The sequence below is a fragment of the Melanerpes formicivorus genome, unplaced genomic scaffold (genome assembly GCF_026170545.1).
Source record: "Melanerpes formicivorus ecotype bairdi unplaced genomic scaffold, bMelFor1.0.p_v2 SCAF_10, whole genome shotgun sequence".
Lineage (NCBI taxonomy): Eukaryota > Metazoa > Chordata > Aves > Piciformes > Picidae > Melanerpes > Melanerpes formicivorus.
This window is the reverse complement of record NW_027142362.1, coordinates 8,522,456-8,539,127: the sequence shown is the minus strand read 5'-3', so window position 1 is coordinate 8,539,127 and position 16,672 is coordinate 8,522,456. Positions and strand designations below refer to the sequence as shown.

At 44.3% G+C, this 16,672-nt stretch overlaps 2 protein-coding genes and 1 non-coding gene across 4 annotated transcripts in view; 2 read left to right on the top strand and 1 right to left on the bottom strand.

Annotated features, from left to right (window-relative positions):
- The window catches only part of MAP2K1 (mitogen-activated protein kinase kinase 1), a 40,631-nt gene extending 40,015 nt beyond the window's left edge, over positions 1 to 616 (bottom strand). The window contains exon 1 of the mRNA XM_068143535.1: positions 324 to 616. Coding sequence (XP_067999636.1) covers positions 324 to 403 — 80 coding nt within the window. The 5' untranslated portion in view covers positions 404 to 616. The remainder of the gene's footprint in view (positions 1 to 323) is intronic.
- A 7,479-nt stretch (positions 617 to 8,095) lies between these two features.
- Positions 8,096 to 16,466, top strand: TIPIN (TIMELESS interacting protein). Of its 2 annotated transcripts, none has more exons than XM_068143532.1 (8): positions 8,096 to 8,409; positions 9,092 to 9,250; positions 10,271 to 10,364; positions 11,235 to 11,310; positions 11,870 to 11,992; positions 13,152 to 13,215; positions 15,492 to 15,689; positions 15,942 to 16,466. In XM_068143532.1, the coding sequence occupies exons 2-8, from the start codon at positions 9,118 to 9,120 to the stop codon at positions 16,091 to 16,093; spliced, it is 840 nt and encodes a 279-aa protein (XP_067999633.1). In that variant the 5' UTR covers positions 8,096 to 8,409; positions 9,092 to 9,117; the 3' UTR covers positions 16,094 to 16,466. The 2 variants fall into 2 exon arrangements, with proteins under 2 accessions (XP_067999633.1, XP_067999634.1); XM_068143533.1 differs by lacking the exon at positions 8,096 to 8,409 and adding an exon at positions 8,559 to 8,721.
- Positions 14,008 to 14,144, top strand: LOC137444085 (small Cajal body-specific RNA 14). The gene has a single exon (XR_010988068.1). It is a non-coding gene; the product is annotated as a small Cajal body-specific RNA 14 (non-coding RNA).
- Positions 16,467 to 16,672: the final 206 nt, after the last annotated feature.

Sequence of the window (16,672 nt, the reverse complement as noted above, 5' to 3'; positions counted from 1 at the left end):
GGGGCGGGGGGGGGGGGAGCGGAATGCAACCCCAGCAATCGATAATTTTGATTTTTCTGGAAAGCAGGCCGTGCCGGCTTAGAGCACGACGACTTAAGGAGAAAGTAACCCAGACGCGCTGCTGCTGCCACTTCACCGCCTCGGACAGGCGCTTTCCCCGGCAGGGGCCGGCCCGCGGGCGCACACCGCACGGCTCCGGGCGGCGGAAAGGCTGCAGCACGGACGACCGCGCCCCTCACCTCAGGGATGCCGGACGTCGGCTACCGCAAAGCGCGGGCAGCCCCGCTAAAGCCCCGACCACCCCCAGAACAGGCTTCACTCACTCTGCGGAGCTGGTCCCGTTGACGGCGGATCCATCCGGAGCGGGGTTGAGCTGAATCGGCCCGGGCTTCTTCTTTGGCATTTTCGCCCCCAGACGGCGCAGAGGGTAGCGGACGGAGAATCCCCGGTCCCACTTCGGCCAGGTTCGAGGGACTTCCTGCGGCGCAGCAAAGTTGGGGGCTACCTTCACCGCCGGTGCTGCCGCGGGCTGCGGGCAGTCTCCTCAGCGGGCAGGTGCCTGTGATGCCGCCACCAGACCCGCGCCGCACCACCCCTCCCGCCCAGCGCCGGCCTCCCCCGACTAACAGCGCCAAGCTCTCCCCCTCCCAGCAACTCCCGATGGGGAAACCTGCCCGGGCTCAAAATGTGCCCTTTTTCGGGTTTGCGCCTGCGCGCACCGCCCCGGCCCGCCCGCAGCGCAGGCGCGGTGGGCAGGCGCAAGCGCGCTCCGAGCAGTGAAGCCCGACTGAAGCCCTGCCCTCACTGCGCTCTGCCCGCACCTGCGGGTAGGGGAATCGCACGGTGCGGGGCGGAGGCGGCGCGGGGGAGCTCCGGGTACCGGCACTGCGCGGCCCCGCCACCGCCCCTCCCTGGTTCACAGGGGTGATGGCTTAGCGTCAAGTTTTTTTTATTTGGGTTTTGGGATGGAGAATTCTCAGGGCGATTATTTAAATCCGCTGCTCCCAACAAGCGCTGTGGTTTTCTCCGCAGGGAAATCCCCGCGGTTCAGACGCGGTTTGGCGGAGCAGTTCGTTTATCTCCCTCCTATGCAATCGTTAACGTGCCCCGATGTGGAAACCACTGCACTGGTAATTAAAACACGAGCCTCAGTTGGGGTACTAACGGCTGCTAAATTTTCCCCCAAGTAACTGCTTGAATTAAAAATGGAAAGTGAGGATTACAGTTACAGAACTGTCAATTATAAACACTTAACACGAGTAGGAAAATGAGGAGCCTGAGCTGCTGGTGTTAAAGCACTGCCGTAGTGCTTCACATGCACAGTGCTGGTCCAAGATGTGATGAAGGATTTATGTCTGTACATTCCTGTCAAGTTTGACTTGACTCTCTACATTTCTGTAAGTACATTATTTTGCTGAGCCTGAAGACATAACTTTATTTTCCAGGAGCTTGCTATCATGAGCTCTCAGCACAAGAAGGATGTGAACCTGTTAAGAGCAGGGCCAGAGGAGGCCACAACAATGATGTGAGGACAGACTGAGAGAGTTGTGGTTGTTCAGCCTGGAGAAGAGAAGGTTCCAAGGAGACCTTCTGGTGGCCTTTAAGAACATAAAGGGACTGAGAAGAAAGCTGCAGACAGGCTTTTGCGAAGGGCTTGTTGTGATAGGACAAAGGGTCATGGTTTGAAAAGAGGCGGATTCAGACTGGAGAAAAGAAATAAATTTTTTACACTGAGAGTGGTGAGAAACTGGTCCAGGTTGCCCAGAGAGGTGTGAAATGCCCCATGTCTGGAACCACTGCAGGTCAGGTTGGTATGGGAATCTGAGTAAGCTGCTCTAGTTGCAGATGTCCCTGCTGACTGCAGGAGCATTGAACTAAGTGACCTTTAAACGCCCCTTCCCACCCAAGCCCTATGATTCTATGTTTTGAGGTACAAAAGCAAGAATGTATGGCTGAGGAAATCAGATTCAGTAAATAAATGTTTAAATCAGTGTTGGATATGGGGATTGTACTTTTATGAACCCACTGTTTCTGTAATTTAAGGTTGGACACAGAAGTCCTGATGTGCAAATCCTGAGCTGTTTTACAGCAAGGGGACCCTAGCCATGGGGAGAACAGTGCTTCTTTTGAATAGGGAATTCTGGGGAGAAAAACACGCATGTAAATACAAGGTTACAATTTCAGAGAACAAAAGACACCTTACTGCCCCTAAAAGCTTCCACACTGGGATTTACACTGAACACTGCCTTGCTTTAACACCAGCTTGCTTCCACACAGCTCTAAAGTACTCATTTTTAGAAAAAAAAAGTTTACCACATAATCCTTGAGGATATATGAACCACACCATGAAGAGCAGCAGGAGCAGAGGGATCCCAGGAGGAGCAGTGGTAAATGGGATGACCATGTCCTGTGATGTCTCAGCTAGACCAGCTGACACAGCACTGGTCTGTCAGCCCAAAACACATCCATCCCATTAACAAACCAGGGCTGCCTCAAAGTGTGTGTCACCCTTTGTTGAGTACCACTGAATGCCCTTGCTCCAGTGGTTTCTCCTTGGGTAGGCAAAATTGCTTTAAGTGTAAAATACATGCTTTTCATTCAGTTGGGACCAGCTGTTCCTCAATAGCAGTTCTCTTTCCAAGAGGGAGAATTTAAATGTAAAGATTCCTGATATTGAATTGTAGAACTTGGAATCTTAGAATATCAGAGTACCACCAATGGCTCTAGTTGGATCACCAAAGCCAGTCTGGATATTACACACAGGCAGTGTAGCCATGACAGTTATATGCTAATCATAAAACTCAGGAGATCAAAGTCAAATACATTTAACTTTTGTGAACAGAGTGGCAATACAACCCTGCCTGTACTGCTGTGAAGCAGATTGATAAAATTTGTGTTTCTTTGAAAGATCAGTTTCTTGTGGCCTGAATCCAGCAGAATTCAGATAGAAACTCTTTAAAGGCCTCTACCCTGAGAAGTTACCCATGAAGCAGATTTATTCTGCTTTCTGACACAGCTGAGAGTTTCTTACCACTACTGTAAGTTTTTGCACTGCACAGTGCTCTGTCAACAAATGTGATACACCTTGAAGAAAACACTCTGCAGTTACTCATAAATTTGCTGAAGTGGTAAATGGAATCTCTCACAGACATGTGAGCCAAGAATTGAGGTAGCACTGAATGCCTGGGTGCTAAGGTGGTAGTTGATGGCATGGTACTGAGTAGAATAGTTAAAAATCCACTTTGGGGGCAGTTCCAGCATTGACCACTATAACTGGTAATATATTTCTCTGCTTTATGTCTTTTGCATAAGAGCAGAAAAGGATCAATACCTAGAAATGCCTTCCTTCTTGCTCAGCAGCTGCTCTAGCAGTAGCTTCAGCGCTGTGCTTGTGACTCCAGGCAAGGAGCAGAAACAGCTCACGAGCTCCCATGACTGGGGAAGTGCAAGAGCTCCTTTGTCTGAAGCACTGGACTCCTTTGCAGAGAACATGTGAATACCAGACAGGTACTGAATGCACAATTACTGTATGTGCCTCATATAGCTGCAGTTTAGTTATGCTGTAATTGGCCACATGAGTTATGCAACTACAGTTATTCTGCTGTGTTGCAAAATATGGCCTCTTTTCCCCGAAAAGATTATTGCAAGAAAGCTTTTTCTTTTCTTTCAAACATTTGGACTGAAGAAAGAAGAATTTTAGTTATGATTTGTGAAATTCCCTATAGCTTGAATTATTTTTCTCCTTGCAACATTGTTTTCCTCCATGAGACAAAAAGCCAACACATCAGATGGCTGACTGGATATATCCACTGAGAACTGAGATTTTGGAATGCAGAATGTTTGAAACAGCAATAAAGAAGTGTGGCTCTCACTGACTGACTCATCTGATGAGAAAAGTGCAGAGCAAATTCCACAACAAAACTTCGGTTGTAAATACTTGGTATAAAGAACCGCTCTGAATTCCATATGTTGTTAAATTTTGTGGTTTGCAAAAGCAAAATAATAGTTTAGAATCGTAGGATCATAAAATGCCAACTTGAAGTGGACCTGAAGGGTAACTGGGTTGGGTTATTTTTAGAAAAGCTATCAATAATGCTTTAAGAGAAAATGAGATTATGAACAAACTTCCCTCTATGTTATGCATAAACGCTATGTCGTTCCTGACATTTTGCCTGTTTCTAAACAGGAAAAGATTAAACTTCTATTTTCACATCTTCGCCGTTCAAACCACGCTCCCTCCATCCAATTCCAGCTGTTACAAGACAGCTCCCTCCTCTGGAGAACTTCATATTTGCACTGCAGACACACAGCTGTGGACGTTGAAAAACTACTGATTTCACTCATCTCTTTTAAAAGTCCTTTTGACATACATCACGAAAATATATTTTGAATTGACTGAACAGATAAGTAAAGCCATGGACTTTATAGAAATAGTCACCTAAACGTAAGGAAAAACTTCTTTGCGGTGAGAGTGCCAGAGATGCCCAGAGAAGTTGTGGAGTCTCCTTCTCTGGAGATTCCAAACCTGCCTGGACATTGTGATCCTGGGCAATCTGTTGTGGGTGACCCTGCTTTTGCAGGGAGGTTGTACTAGATAATCTCCAGAGGTCCCTTCCAACCCTCACCATGCTGAGATTCTACATGGATTGATTCCACCACAGGAATAATTTCTGTGGAAGTCCTGCTGCCACCATCAGGTTCCTCAGACACTGTAATTCTCCTGGAGCCTCAGAAGGACCCCAGAGCTGGGTGGCCTCTAGGTTTTGCTCAAAGCCTCACAAAACACCTTATTTGTTTAGTGATCATTGATATTTTATGATGGTTGTCACATCAGTCTATATAGGCATAGACCATTTTTCTTTTATATGATTATATAGCACATTTAAAATGTTTCAAGATGGTTGTAGGTTGAACTTCTGTCAAACACATGGGTTTAACTTATGTGCAGTTGCAACTAAAATCAAGCATACTTCCCTAGCCAGAACAAAACACAGCTGAGGAATTTGACTATTCTTCATGGAAAGAATTGGGTTTTCTTTACAAACAGGTGTTTTCTGAAGGAAAAGATGATTTCTGAGCAGGGAGACTTACTGATTCATTAATTCCACCACTGCTTGGAAAAATAGAACTAAAAGATGTCTCTGTAAATAGAAATTGAACAAAGAAGCTTGTCTTCATTATCACTTTTTTCTCTCATCTCATTTCTTGCATGAAATGGAAAACATGAATATTGTATAGAATAATTATAGCACTAAATTAACCCAACTCAATTGCCATGTAAAACTGCACATTTTACTGACAAAACACATTCATACAAACTTTTATTTGGTAAGATTTAATAATTTTAAACCAATTTAGTGGTTTACAAAGCAATTTACAGAAATAATTAGTCCCATAACAATGAAATTTAAGTATCCCGATTCAAACTTGATGGGAATTGGCTAATAGGATCAAAAATAGGGGGCTGACAGACAAACTGACTTTCAGCCAAAGATCACCACTTGTCTTGAACATCTTGTTTTCATAGTATCACAGTATCATTCAGGGTTGGAAGGGACCACAAGGATCATCTAATTCCAACCCCCCTGCCATGGGCAGGGACACCCCACACTAGATCAGCCTGGCTAGAGTCTCATCCAGCCTGGTCTTAAACACCCCCAGGGATGGGGCCTCGACCACCTCCCTGGACAACCCATTCCAGGGTTTCACCACTCTCATGGTGAAGAACCTCCTCCTCATGTCCAGCCTGAATCTCCCCACCTCCAGCTTCATTCCATTCCCCCTAGTCCTGTCACTACCTGAGATCCTGAGAAGTCCTTCCCCAGCCTTCCTGTAGGCCCCCTTCAGATACTGGAAGGCCACAATTAGGTCACCTCGGAGCCTTCTCTTCTTTTCCTCAAGCAAAAAGGGTTAAAAAAGAACCCTGTGGATCAGAACGCAATCTTAAATGTTTAAGAAAAGCTTAATGTTCAAAATGACTTTGCCAATGTGATACTTGCAGGGGTTTTGCAGAACAAGTACTACTCCTATAGCAGAAAAACCCTTCAAATGTAAAAGCAGCCAATTATCCATTTTACAGATTTTCTTTGCCATATACTACATGTAACATAAACCAGGAAATAAGACTGAAATATAAACTAAGGTGCCAATTTTCTGTGTGTTTTCTAGAGAAATGACACTATCCAATACAGAAATAAACAAGTAATATTTCCATTTCACCTCAACTAGAAACCCGTAGTCTTTTCTAGAATAGAGGCCAGCTATGGGTTGGGGGGGGTTTGTTTGTGTTTTTGGTTTCTTTTTCTCCTTGACTTATTATTTTATCAGCATGTGGGCTGGTTATCTATTTCCTGAGGAAAAACCGATAATCAATGCCCACCAGCATATGCTTTTCATTTAATTAAGGGCATAGGACTGGAAAGAACCACTTCGGTCATCAAATCCAGTCTCTAATTAAATGCTCTTCAAATATATTGATTAATTCAAGCTGCATAAATATGGTAGGTTTTGTAACACTCCACTCCTCTGCAGAGATTTTAAGTGATCTTCTGTTTTAACCTTTGTATAGTATTTTTTATACCTTTCCAGCACTTTCGTAGTATCTGTTACCTACCCATTCTGGCACAGATAAAACACCACAGGACTGAGCTGAGCTCAGACCAGCTGACCTGGGCAAGCCAGGTAAATTAGCACTACCTTCTCTCTGCCTTTGCTCTCAGAGAGCCTTACTACATTGTTTCTCTTCATTCACCAGTTGATTTTGCAGAAAATATGCAGGGATTTGTGGGAATTTTGAAATCTTGAGCCTCTCAGTAATTTGGCTGGCATTAGCAAAGTATTTCAAACCCAACTGTTTCCCATACAAACCCCCTTCCCCCTTTAGTGTTAAGGAAAGCAATTACATCAAAAGTTGTATCACACTAATAGTTGTGGACCACATATTTAAGCTATGGACAAAACCTAATTAATTTGTTCGTAAAGATTTTTAGCATAGTGACTATTATTTTCAACGCAAAGATGTTTGGTTTTCAGTCATTTTACGAGACACAAATCTTTACACTGTTGTGAGCTTGCAATTACCAGCACTTGATCTATTATTATTAGCATATCTTTGTGTTTATTTTCATACTTCACGTGCCTCAATTGGAGAAATTGGCCGTATCTAAAATGTTAAGATCATTAGATCCAGTGCTGACAAATCAATTAATGTGTTCTCCCTATAGTTAATGTGTTCTTGACTATAAAACACGCTGCTGCTTTGGGGCACACACATTCTACGCATTAACTGTTAAAATAAATTCGACTACAAGAAAAGTCATTTATTTTTCTCAAGTGGAAAATAGCTGCAATTGATTTTGTCTTATTATAAAGGAGTACATTAAATTACCATAAATATTAGATGTCAAGTTTATAGAGAAATAAGGGAAAACCAATTCCTTTAATGTATTAATACTCGACATTAATTTGTCTCATTTTGCTTGATGAAGAACCTATAATTTAAGTCGGATACACTTGCATGGACTGACCTACAGGAATAGGGAGAGCATTTGTCAAACCTGATGGCACTGGAGCCTGCAGCTTGGAGCCTCTCTCCTATTGTTTCCTTAGCCTACAGTCTAAGCCCTTTAAAGGCATTTTATGTGCACAGCAGCCAAGTCCCAGAGAACTTGGTGGAGTAATTATGGTTTAGACAACTGCAAACCATTTAGTTCTAAATTACCGGAAGGCTCTGTCCTTGGAGAACAGCCTGGGACTGCCACCAGCTCTAGGTCTTCTCGTCAAAGAAAACGGAGGAGAGAAAGGGTTCAGCATACGCGATTTCAAATCCAATGTTGGGGCTGCCTCATAGGGGGGCCAAGAAATCTTATATACTTCGAATAAACCCCTCATCCCCAGCGACTTTTGACTGAAGCTGTGGCAGTAGAGAGTATCCAAGGTCCCATCAAGGCAAACACCTAAGCAGCCTCTCCCCGCCCATAGCGTTTTGGCGCCAAAAGCGCTGCCGCGTATGCGCACGGCCGCTGCTCTCAGGCCGCTCGTCTGGAGCCTCGCGAGACCTCGGCCTCTCGCGGCGCTTCCCGCCCGGGTGCCCGCCGCCGTCCCTGGCCCGGGCAGGAAGCGGAGGCGGCGTGGGGAGGCGGGAGCTGCTGGCTTTGCTGTGCGTGGAACTGTGTTCCCTTAGAAAGACGAGACGCTCCCTATTCGCTCCACTTTCCGCCCGTGGAAGACAAATAGGCACCCCCACGCACTCACTTTCTTCAGGGCTTGCTCCGGCGGTGCGAAGGGAGCGGGGCCTCCGTGGCGCCCGGCACCGGACTGTAGCCTCGGAGCACTGGCCCTGAAAAGCCTTGCGAGCAACTTCGCAGCCTTCCGAGCCTCTCAACCTGCCCGAGGCTTTTCCAGCTCCAGGTAGGAAGCTCACCTCCGAAGGCCGGTGTACGCAGAGCTGCTTGAGGTGTCTTCTTGTTGCTAAAACCATCTGAGAAACAAAAACCCCTTAAAAAAAAAAAAATTAAAGAAAAAAAAAAATTAAAGGAAAAAAAAAAAAAAAAAAAAAAGAAAAAAAGGGCTGGGTGGGGGTGGCGGTCATGAAGCCTGAGAATGCAGCCGTGGAGAGACTAGGTCGTCCTGAAGTCACTTGTGCTGGTGTACTAAAGTCTCTGGAATGAGTTTCGCTTGAGGAGCAGGAAAGGGGAATCCTCCAGACACGATTCCGAGCGGGTAAGCTGCAAGTCAGAGGAATCCTCACCCCACCCCCTATAGTCTTTGACTCTCAAGGATGGGAAGGGTAAACGGCTGTGTCTACACGTACTTTGGTTAGAAAACCATTTGTCTTGTTCCTGTCACCCGAACCTGCCACTCCCAGGGAACTTTGATGAGTTGAAACACGCCAGACTTGCTCGGTCCAGTGAGGCTGGGTTGTGTCACCCCCCCGTATCGTATCTTACTTAATTTGTATAAAGTTGGGTTTTTTTTCTGATTGGTAAATCTCTTTCTGGAAGAGCTGTAGACACACTGTGTGCAACAGATGTTTAGCTGCCTCCGAGCAGCCTTGCTGCTGTTCTTCAAACGTGTTTGCTGTGTTTTGCAGGAAGGGAAGAAAGCTCATCAGTGGCAATGATGGATCCTTTGGAGAACAACTTGTTTGATCTTCCCGATTACGAGAATACAGAAGATGAAACGTTCCCACCTCTTCCACCTCCTGCCTCTCCAGGAAGAGATGATGTTGAATGGGCTCAAGCTAATGGAGGTGAATATCTGTGACCCATAAATATGCCATTTTGCAGTATAGGCAACAAAATGCTGTGAAATCAATCTTTTCGGTGTGGTACTTCGCTACCTTGATCTTACTGCATAAAATATCTTGTGAAGATAAGAAAACAGTCTGTAAATTTCAATTGTTATTCATTGCATGTGTCTGAGCTTCTGGAAAAAGCCTACATTTGTAGGTTCCACAAAAGTATGTACACAAGTGAATTTTTATGAAATTCAACCCCTTCTAACAAGATGTTAACTTTTTACAACTTGGATTTCAGAAGAGATCAAGACTGCTGAATGTAGCATTCCAGAGAGATGCTGGTAGATTTTGTAAAGGTTGTGACCTGGGAAAAATCCAGGAAACTTCAGGACAGTGAAAATTAATTGTTGGTATTTGAAAAGATCTTGCTGTGTACTGAACAAGTTCATAGACAATATAAAGATTTTGTTTTATCTATTGCTTACTTATACTCACCTTTGCCTATAAAGCCAAACATGTTTCCCTTGATCCGTCCATTTGTTCACTAGAAAATAGGATTTTTAGGTAGATTTAATTCCTTGATCCGTGAAAAGGAGACCTTCTGACTTCTTGATGTCCAAAGTAACAAAAAGTAAAGCAAGTATGATAACAAGTTACGACTTCTGAGATGAGATGAGCAGTGGTGCCTTGTCTGTTGCAGTCGAGCACTGTATACCGGCCTGAATCAAAGTATATGGACTTCAGACTGGAAATGTGATATAAGAGTTCTAAAACTAGGAAATTGCCCTTTCAAGGAATCTCCTTTGCTAGAAAAGTTGATTCCTCAGTATATTTTGGAGTGCTGGATTTTTATCCCAATCAGTGTTGTGGGAGAAGCAAGGGGAAATATGCAGAGGTTTGTTTGGAGCACTGTACCTGCAATGGAATTTTTTGCGGTGCTGCCTTTGTGATAATCTAGAAACTCAACATTTGCAGGGTGAAATTACAGTTGATGTCAGATGTGTTATATACTTGTGTTAATTTCTTTATTAGAAGCAGATGGAAACCAGCAATCACAAACAAAGGATTCTGCTGTAGCTACACGGAAAGCAGTTAAAAGACACATGCCAAAACTAGATGCCTCTAGGTAATTTCTAACAGACTATTTCTTTCTGTGATGAATTTGGTAGGTGGCTGTGGGAGGATGATGAAGGTGACTCTGGTCCCTGCTTGCTTTTAGCCAAGTCAGAGCTCAAGAGTTTTGGAGTTGAAAGTGCCTCTTTTGCACTGTATCTCAACCTTTTATTCCTTGCCTACCTGTAATGCCACTGCTTGTTTTAACTGTCTGGAAATCTTCTTGGGACTTAGTACATGACTAATACTTTAAGAGATATTTATTATTCATCCATAGGACACTTCCAGCTAAGTTGTCTTTATTTTGCTTCAAGCACAGTACTTTTTAAAAAGTTTATTTAAAGCCTGCTTCAAAAGAAACCCTCAATGTAATGGTGGCTGTAAGGCACTAGTTAAAGTACACTTAACGCTTCACTTACCTACAAATGGGATAAACTCCATATAAAGGTAAAGGATATTAATATTTTCTTTGCAGTTAGTGGTAGGAGTGAGGGAAATTCTTTATAAGCAACACAAATAATCTGAACTTCCAGTTTCCTCTATTGGAAATAGACTGGTGAAGTTGGTCAGTGATACCACAGGTGAATACCTTGATCATACATCTGAGTAGTTTTACTTGGCCAATATAGATACCAAAACTGAACGTTCAGTTTTCTTCACAGTTCTCTTCTTGGGTCTTGCAGCAGTCTTTGTCCTATTTTGTGTTTCCTGCTTCTCTCCCATATTTCACATAGAGCTCTGTAGCTTTGGGCTATTTAAAGGAAAGTGAGGGGGATTTGTTGGTGTTCTGGGTTTAGTTTTGTTGTGGGTTTTGTGTGTGTGTTTTCGTTACTTAGGAGGAAGTAGTGGGTTTCAGGTAACTTGACCCATTTCCCATTACCAGGTTAATTTCAGAAAGAGGACTTCCAGCACTAAGACACATGTTTGACAACGTAAAGTTCAAGGGTAAAGGGCATGAGGTGAGATTTTGTGAGCTTTTGTTCGTTTCCTGGGAGGTCGATCTAGATTTGAGAGATTGCTGCCCATCTGATATGGAGATAATTGGCGTTGCACTCTGGGTACCCAGCTTTATAGCAGCATTTGAGGCTGAACTAAACAGGAATGTTTTAACAAAATCTTAAAACTATTTACTTCTGCTCCAAAACTCTTTTTGTATTGTCTATAGAAAAAGAGTTTTGAAATTGGAGGAGGCTAATGAGACTGCCAAGTACATGTGGCCTTTACTCTTTCTGGTACTGAAAATGTTCTGGCTGTTGCAACACCTATCTCCCAAAGCTTTTTGTGTTAACAAGCATGACATACTCTTCCCAAACTTGGATTGCTCTTCTCATGGCTTTAAATTGCACTTGCAGATGTGACTGGGGAGAAAAAGTTACCCATGCTTTTATATTACTTACATTTTCAAGAGACTTTCAAGCTGCTGTCGTTTAATATTTTCAGGAATGTTCTTGTCTCTTCTCCCTCTGCATTCCACTGACTTAGCTTTCACCAGCTGTCTGTCTTTATTTTACGCCCTAGGCAGAAGACCTGAAGACACTCATACGACACATGGAGCACTGGGCTCACAGACTCTTTCCAAAATTGCAGTTTGAGGATTTTATTGAGAGAGTGGAGATGTTGGGAAACAAAACGGAAGTTCAGGTATGTGTTGCTGCTCTTGAGTGGTCTAAGAGGTAGGTTTAAGCATGGAAGGTGGGTTTTGCTTGGAAGAGAGCTTTAAGGTCACTGGAGACTTCAGTTGTGTACACCATGAAGGACTACAATGTTGTTCAAATTAATTTCTCTCTTACTGTTAAATAACTGCTTCTTTCCAACATCTAAGTTTACATTTAGTTATAACCTTTATTTGAGTTAGCACTTCAGAGAATTGACTTTGACTTTCCAGAACATCTTTAACTGAAGTAATTAGCTTAAGAGTGCTGGAACATTTTGTGTGTGGATTTCGATTGGTTTTGGTTTGGTTGGAGATTTTTGTTGTGGTTGTGTGGGGTTTTTTGCTTTTGTTTTTGTAAACATTTGAACCTGCAGAAGAAGAGTTCTGAAGCTTGCTGCTTCATCTGGCTGGGTGATAGGCTGAACATGAGCCTGCAGTGTGCCCAGGCAGCCAGGAGGGCCAATGGCATCCTGGCCTGCATCAGGAACAGTATGGCCAGCAGGAACAGGGAGGTCATTCTGCCCCTGTACACCGCACTGGTTAGGCCACACCTCGAGTACTGTGTCCAGTTCTGGGCTCCTCAGTTTAGGAAGGATGTTGACTTGCTGGAACGAGTCCAGAGAAGGGCAACAAAGTTGGTGAGGGGTTTGGAACACAAGCCCTATGAGGAGAGACTGAGGGAGCTGAGGTTGCTTAGCCTGGAGAGGAGGAGGCTCAGGGGTGACCTTATTGCTGTCTACAACTACCTTAAGGGAGGTTGTAGACAGGCAGAGGTTGGTCTCTCCTCCCAGGCAGCCAGCACCAGAACAAGAGGACACAGTCTTAGGCTGCACCAGGGGAGGTTCAGGCTGGAGGGTGCTTGGTGCCATGGGTTAATTGATTAGGTGGTGTTGGGTGATAGGTGGGACACGATGATCTTGAAGGTCTCTTCCAACCTGGTTTATTCTATTCTATAGGTAAAGGACTAGGAAGACAATCCACAGCATTAAATTTTGTTGGTCAAACAGGTGTGTAGTGAGATGAGTGTTTTGGTATTTCAGGGTAATAAAGTGTAAATAGGAATTTGGAGTAGTGTTAGGAACATCAGTGCCACACACAACATTTTGTTCCAGATGAAATGTTAGTATTTTAATCTCTCAATTGCAGACCTGCCTCAAGCGGATTAGACTTGACCTTCCTATTTTACATGAAGACTTTGCAAGTAAGGAAGGTATGCTTGGTATGCTTTTGTTCAGTGCTTAAAATTCCTTTACTTCCCCTCCTTCTGACCAGATCAGGGTCCTCTGTTTTAAAACTAAGCCTCTGTGAGACTTCAGATGACAAAACCAAACTGGTACTTGAACTAAAATGCTACCTGTATATAAACATCCGTAAAAGTGTGTGGTATGCTGAAAGGAAATGGAAAATGGGTGTTATTGCCAGAATTATTAGAAAAATTATTAACCCTATAATTACTAAGTAAACATACTGGTCTGTACTGTAGTTTTCATGCAGGCTAAAGAGCTCTTGGATCTTACTGGTGCAGAAACCAGACATCATATTTCTTATACTACAGGCTTTTAAGGCAGTCAGGATGTAGTGGACAATATTAGGCCTGTCAGTCTTGGCATACAGCTTCTACTGAGTATTTCTTATTCCAGTATCAAAATCCAGCCATTTAACAGATAGATAATTCAAGAGTCTTTTGCAATCAGGTCATGTTTTCAAACTAGTTATTTTTTTTTTTAAAACATTTTATGAAAATAGGGAGCAGAGTTCATCTGGTAGTTTGAAACAGTCCTTATTAGCAGAAACAAGAGACTTGCATAGTTGTTCCTGAGGGCCTTTGCAGATGTTCACGCCCTCACTGAGTGTCTCTCTCGAAATAGTTATCTACCTGTTGTTCACCCAACCTCAGCCTCCAGACCAGCCAGTGTTTGGGAAAGGTGTTCTGGTGGATGAATGAACCAGTGGTAAAAGCTTGTCTCCCCTCTGGGGACCACCTTTGGGCAGTTGGTGACATGTGGCTGTCTTCACTGCTGGCTGCATTTGCTAGGAACCGAATGCAGCCATAAGACACCACAAAGAGTAAAGCAAATGGTTCCTGCCGACAGCATCTGTAGAGTTATCAGATTTTTCTGTGCGATGGTTCCATACAGTTGTGTGTGAATGTGCTGCTGATCCACTCTTGAACCATCTGAGTGGTCTGCTACAGCTACTCGGTCTTCAGCTGAAAAACTATGCAGTTTTGAAATAAAAGCTCAAGCTAGAGTATTGTATTGAAAGCCAAAACCTTGTTGTCAGCTAACTTCTTTGTTCACAGGCTTAAACTGGTGCAGAGGCACAAGCCTATTTTACCTTGGGTACTCTTTCAAGAGTGCTCTGCTACTCTGTTGGTGGGTGAAGTTTGTCTAACAGAGTTGGACTACCCCCATTTTGCATGTTCTAATGTTGGCAAAGGAGTAAATCTTCTATACTAGTACACACCAAGTTCAAAGCTGGCTATTCCATTTTCAAGAAGGGAAAAAGGGATGTCCCAGGGAACTATAGGCCAGTTAATCTCACCTGTGTCTGGTAAGATCATGGAGCAGGTCCTCCTGGAGGCACTGCTGAGGCAAAAGTATAATGAAGAGCTGATTGTGCTCAGTCAGCACAGCTTCACCAAGGGCAAATCCTGACAAACCTGGTGGCTGCCTATGACAAGGTCACAGCATTAATAGATGAAGGCCAAGCAACTGCCATCATTCGCCTGGACCTGAGCAAAGCCTTCGACACTGTCCCACACCACATCCTGGTATCCAAGCTGGTGAAGAATGGGTTTGATGGATGGCCCATTCAGTGGCTAAAGAACTGGTTTGCTGGGTGCACCCAAAGGGTGGCTGTCAATGGGTCCATGTCCAAGTGGAGGCCAGTGACGAGTGGTGTCCCTCGGATCAGTACTGGGACCAGTCGTCTTAAACATTTTTGTTGGTGATCTGGACAATGGTGTTGAGTGCACCCTCAGCAAGGACTAGGGGGAATGGAGCAAAACTAGAAGTGAGTAGATTCAGGTTGGATGTTAGGAAGAAGCTCTTCACCGTGAGGGTGGTGAGACACTGGAACAGGTTGCCCAGGGAGGTGGTGGAAGCCTCATAGTATCGGTCAGGGTTGGAAGGGACCACAAGGATCATCTAGTTCCAACCCCCCTGCCATGGGCAGGGACACCCCACACTAGATCAGGCTGGCCTGAGCCTTATCTAGCCTGGTCTTAAACACCTCCAGGGACGGGGCCTGAACCACCTCCCTGGACAACCCATTCCAGGGCTTCACCACTCTCAGGGTGAAGAACTTCCTCCTCATGTCCAGCCTGAATCTCCCCACCTCCAGCTTCATTCTATTCCCCCTAGTCCTATCACTACCTGAGATCCTGAGAAGTCCCTCCCCAGCCTTCTTGTGTGAGCAGTTTCTCTGGGTTGAAGTGTTTGATTTCTGCCTCTCTTCCCCCTCCCACCCCTCATTTCTAACCAGATAGTGAAGGGGAAAGCAATGGACTGGATGCAGCTGCTGAAGATGAACGTACCTTCTCTGGAAAGGTAGAGGAACTCAACTCTCTGCCTGGTACGACCCTCACAGAAGAACAACAAGAGCGAATCAAGAAAAACAGGCAGCTGGCCTTGGAACGTCGGCAGGCAAAGCTGCAGTGGAACAGCCAGTCTCAGCAGAATGGTAAGCAACTCTTGACTTCAGTGTTATCATTAAGGTCAGCAGCCTGAGCAGCTCCTACAGCTGAACTGCACAGTGTAACTGGGAGTCAGTGCTGCTAGGAGGTAGCAAACTGTAGCTATCAAATTCAAACTGTGTTCCTCCTTCAGGGCTAAGTCACAAACCACTCCCTAGTTGTCACGCCATGTAATGATAGCTTTGAAACAACAGTGTTTTCTCATGGTAGGAAATGTGGTTGTTTTTTTTTCCCAACAGAGCTCTCCACTGGTTTCTCAGAAGAAGAGTTTAACACCCCAGCTGATCAGGACCCTGCTGACCTCACTGAAGACACTCAAGTTAGCACATCCACAGTTACAGAAGCTAAGAATGGAGATACAGAATTGGACTATGCCAGTGAAAACCAGTAACTCTTCTCCATACTTGGAATGAACTTCTTGACCAAAAGGCCTCAATACTTTTAAGTACTGTCATTCTTTTGAAACATTGCTGGCTCTTAGCACTTCGACTCCAGGAGCTTCATAGCTGCACTGTGACTGTACAGTTGGACAGAACTCTGCTCTTCGAGCTGCAGATGAGCAACTCTATACAACACAAAACAGAGCAAGGTTCTTCATCTGCATTTGAGATGTCTTTCCGCCTCCCACAACATCCTTTAGGAAATATTAATGATTTTTTATAAAAACAAACTACTTTGGGTTTTGTTTACAGCTGTCAGACTGAATTAAGTGGGATACTGACAGGTGAAGTTTCTAATAAAGTTGTGTTGTTTGGGGTTTTTAAGAGAGAGTATGTATCAGAGCAGGTTGTGCTGTGTCTGGATAGGTTTTTTAACTTGCTTATCATTGGAGGTGTTCAGGAGGAGACTTGATGGGGTGCTTGGTGCCATGGTTTAGTTTAGGGGGGTTGGATTGGTTAATGGGTTGGACATGATGATCTTGAAGGTCTCTTCCAACCTGGATGATGATGATGATTATTACCTGGATCTT

Coding starts and splice junctions, on each gene's coding strand:
- TIPIN (XM_068143532.1), top strand. CDS start 9,118: ATGATGGATCCTTTGGAGAACAACTTGTTTGATCTTCCCGATTACGAG. Junction 9,251..10,270: donor ATGGGCTCAAGCTAATGGAG/GTGAATATCTGT, acceptor TTTCTTTATTAG/AAGCAGATGGAAACCAGCAA. Junction 15,690..15,941: donor CAGCCAGTCTCAGCAGAATG/GTAAGCAACTCT, acceptor TTTTCCCAACAG/AGCTCTCCACTGGTTTCTCA.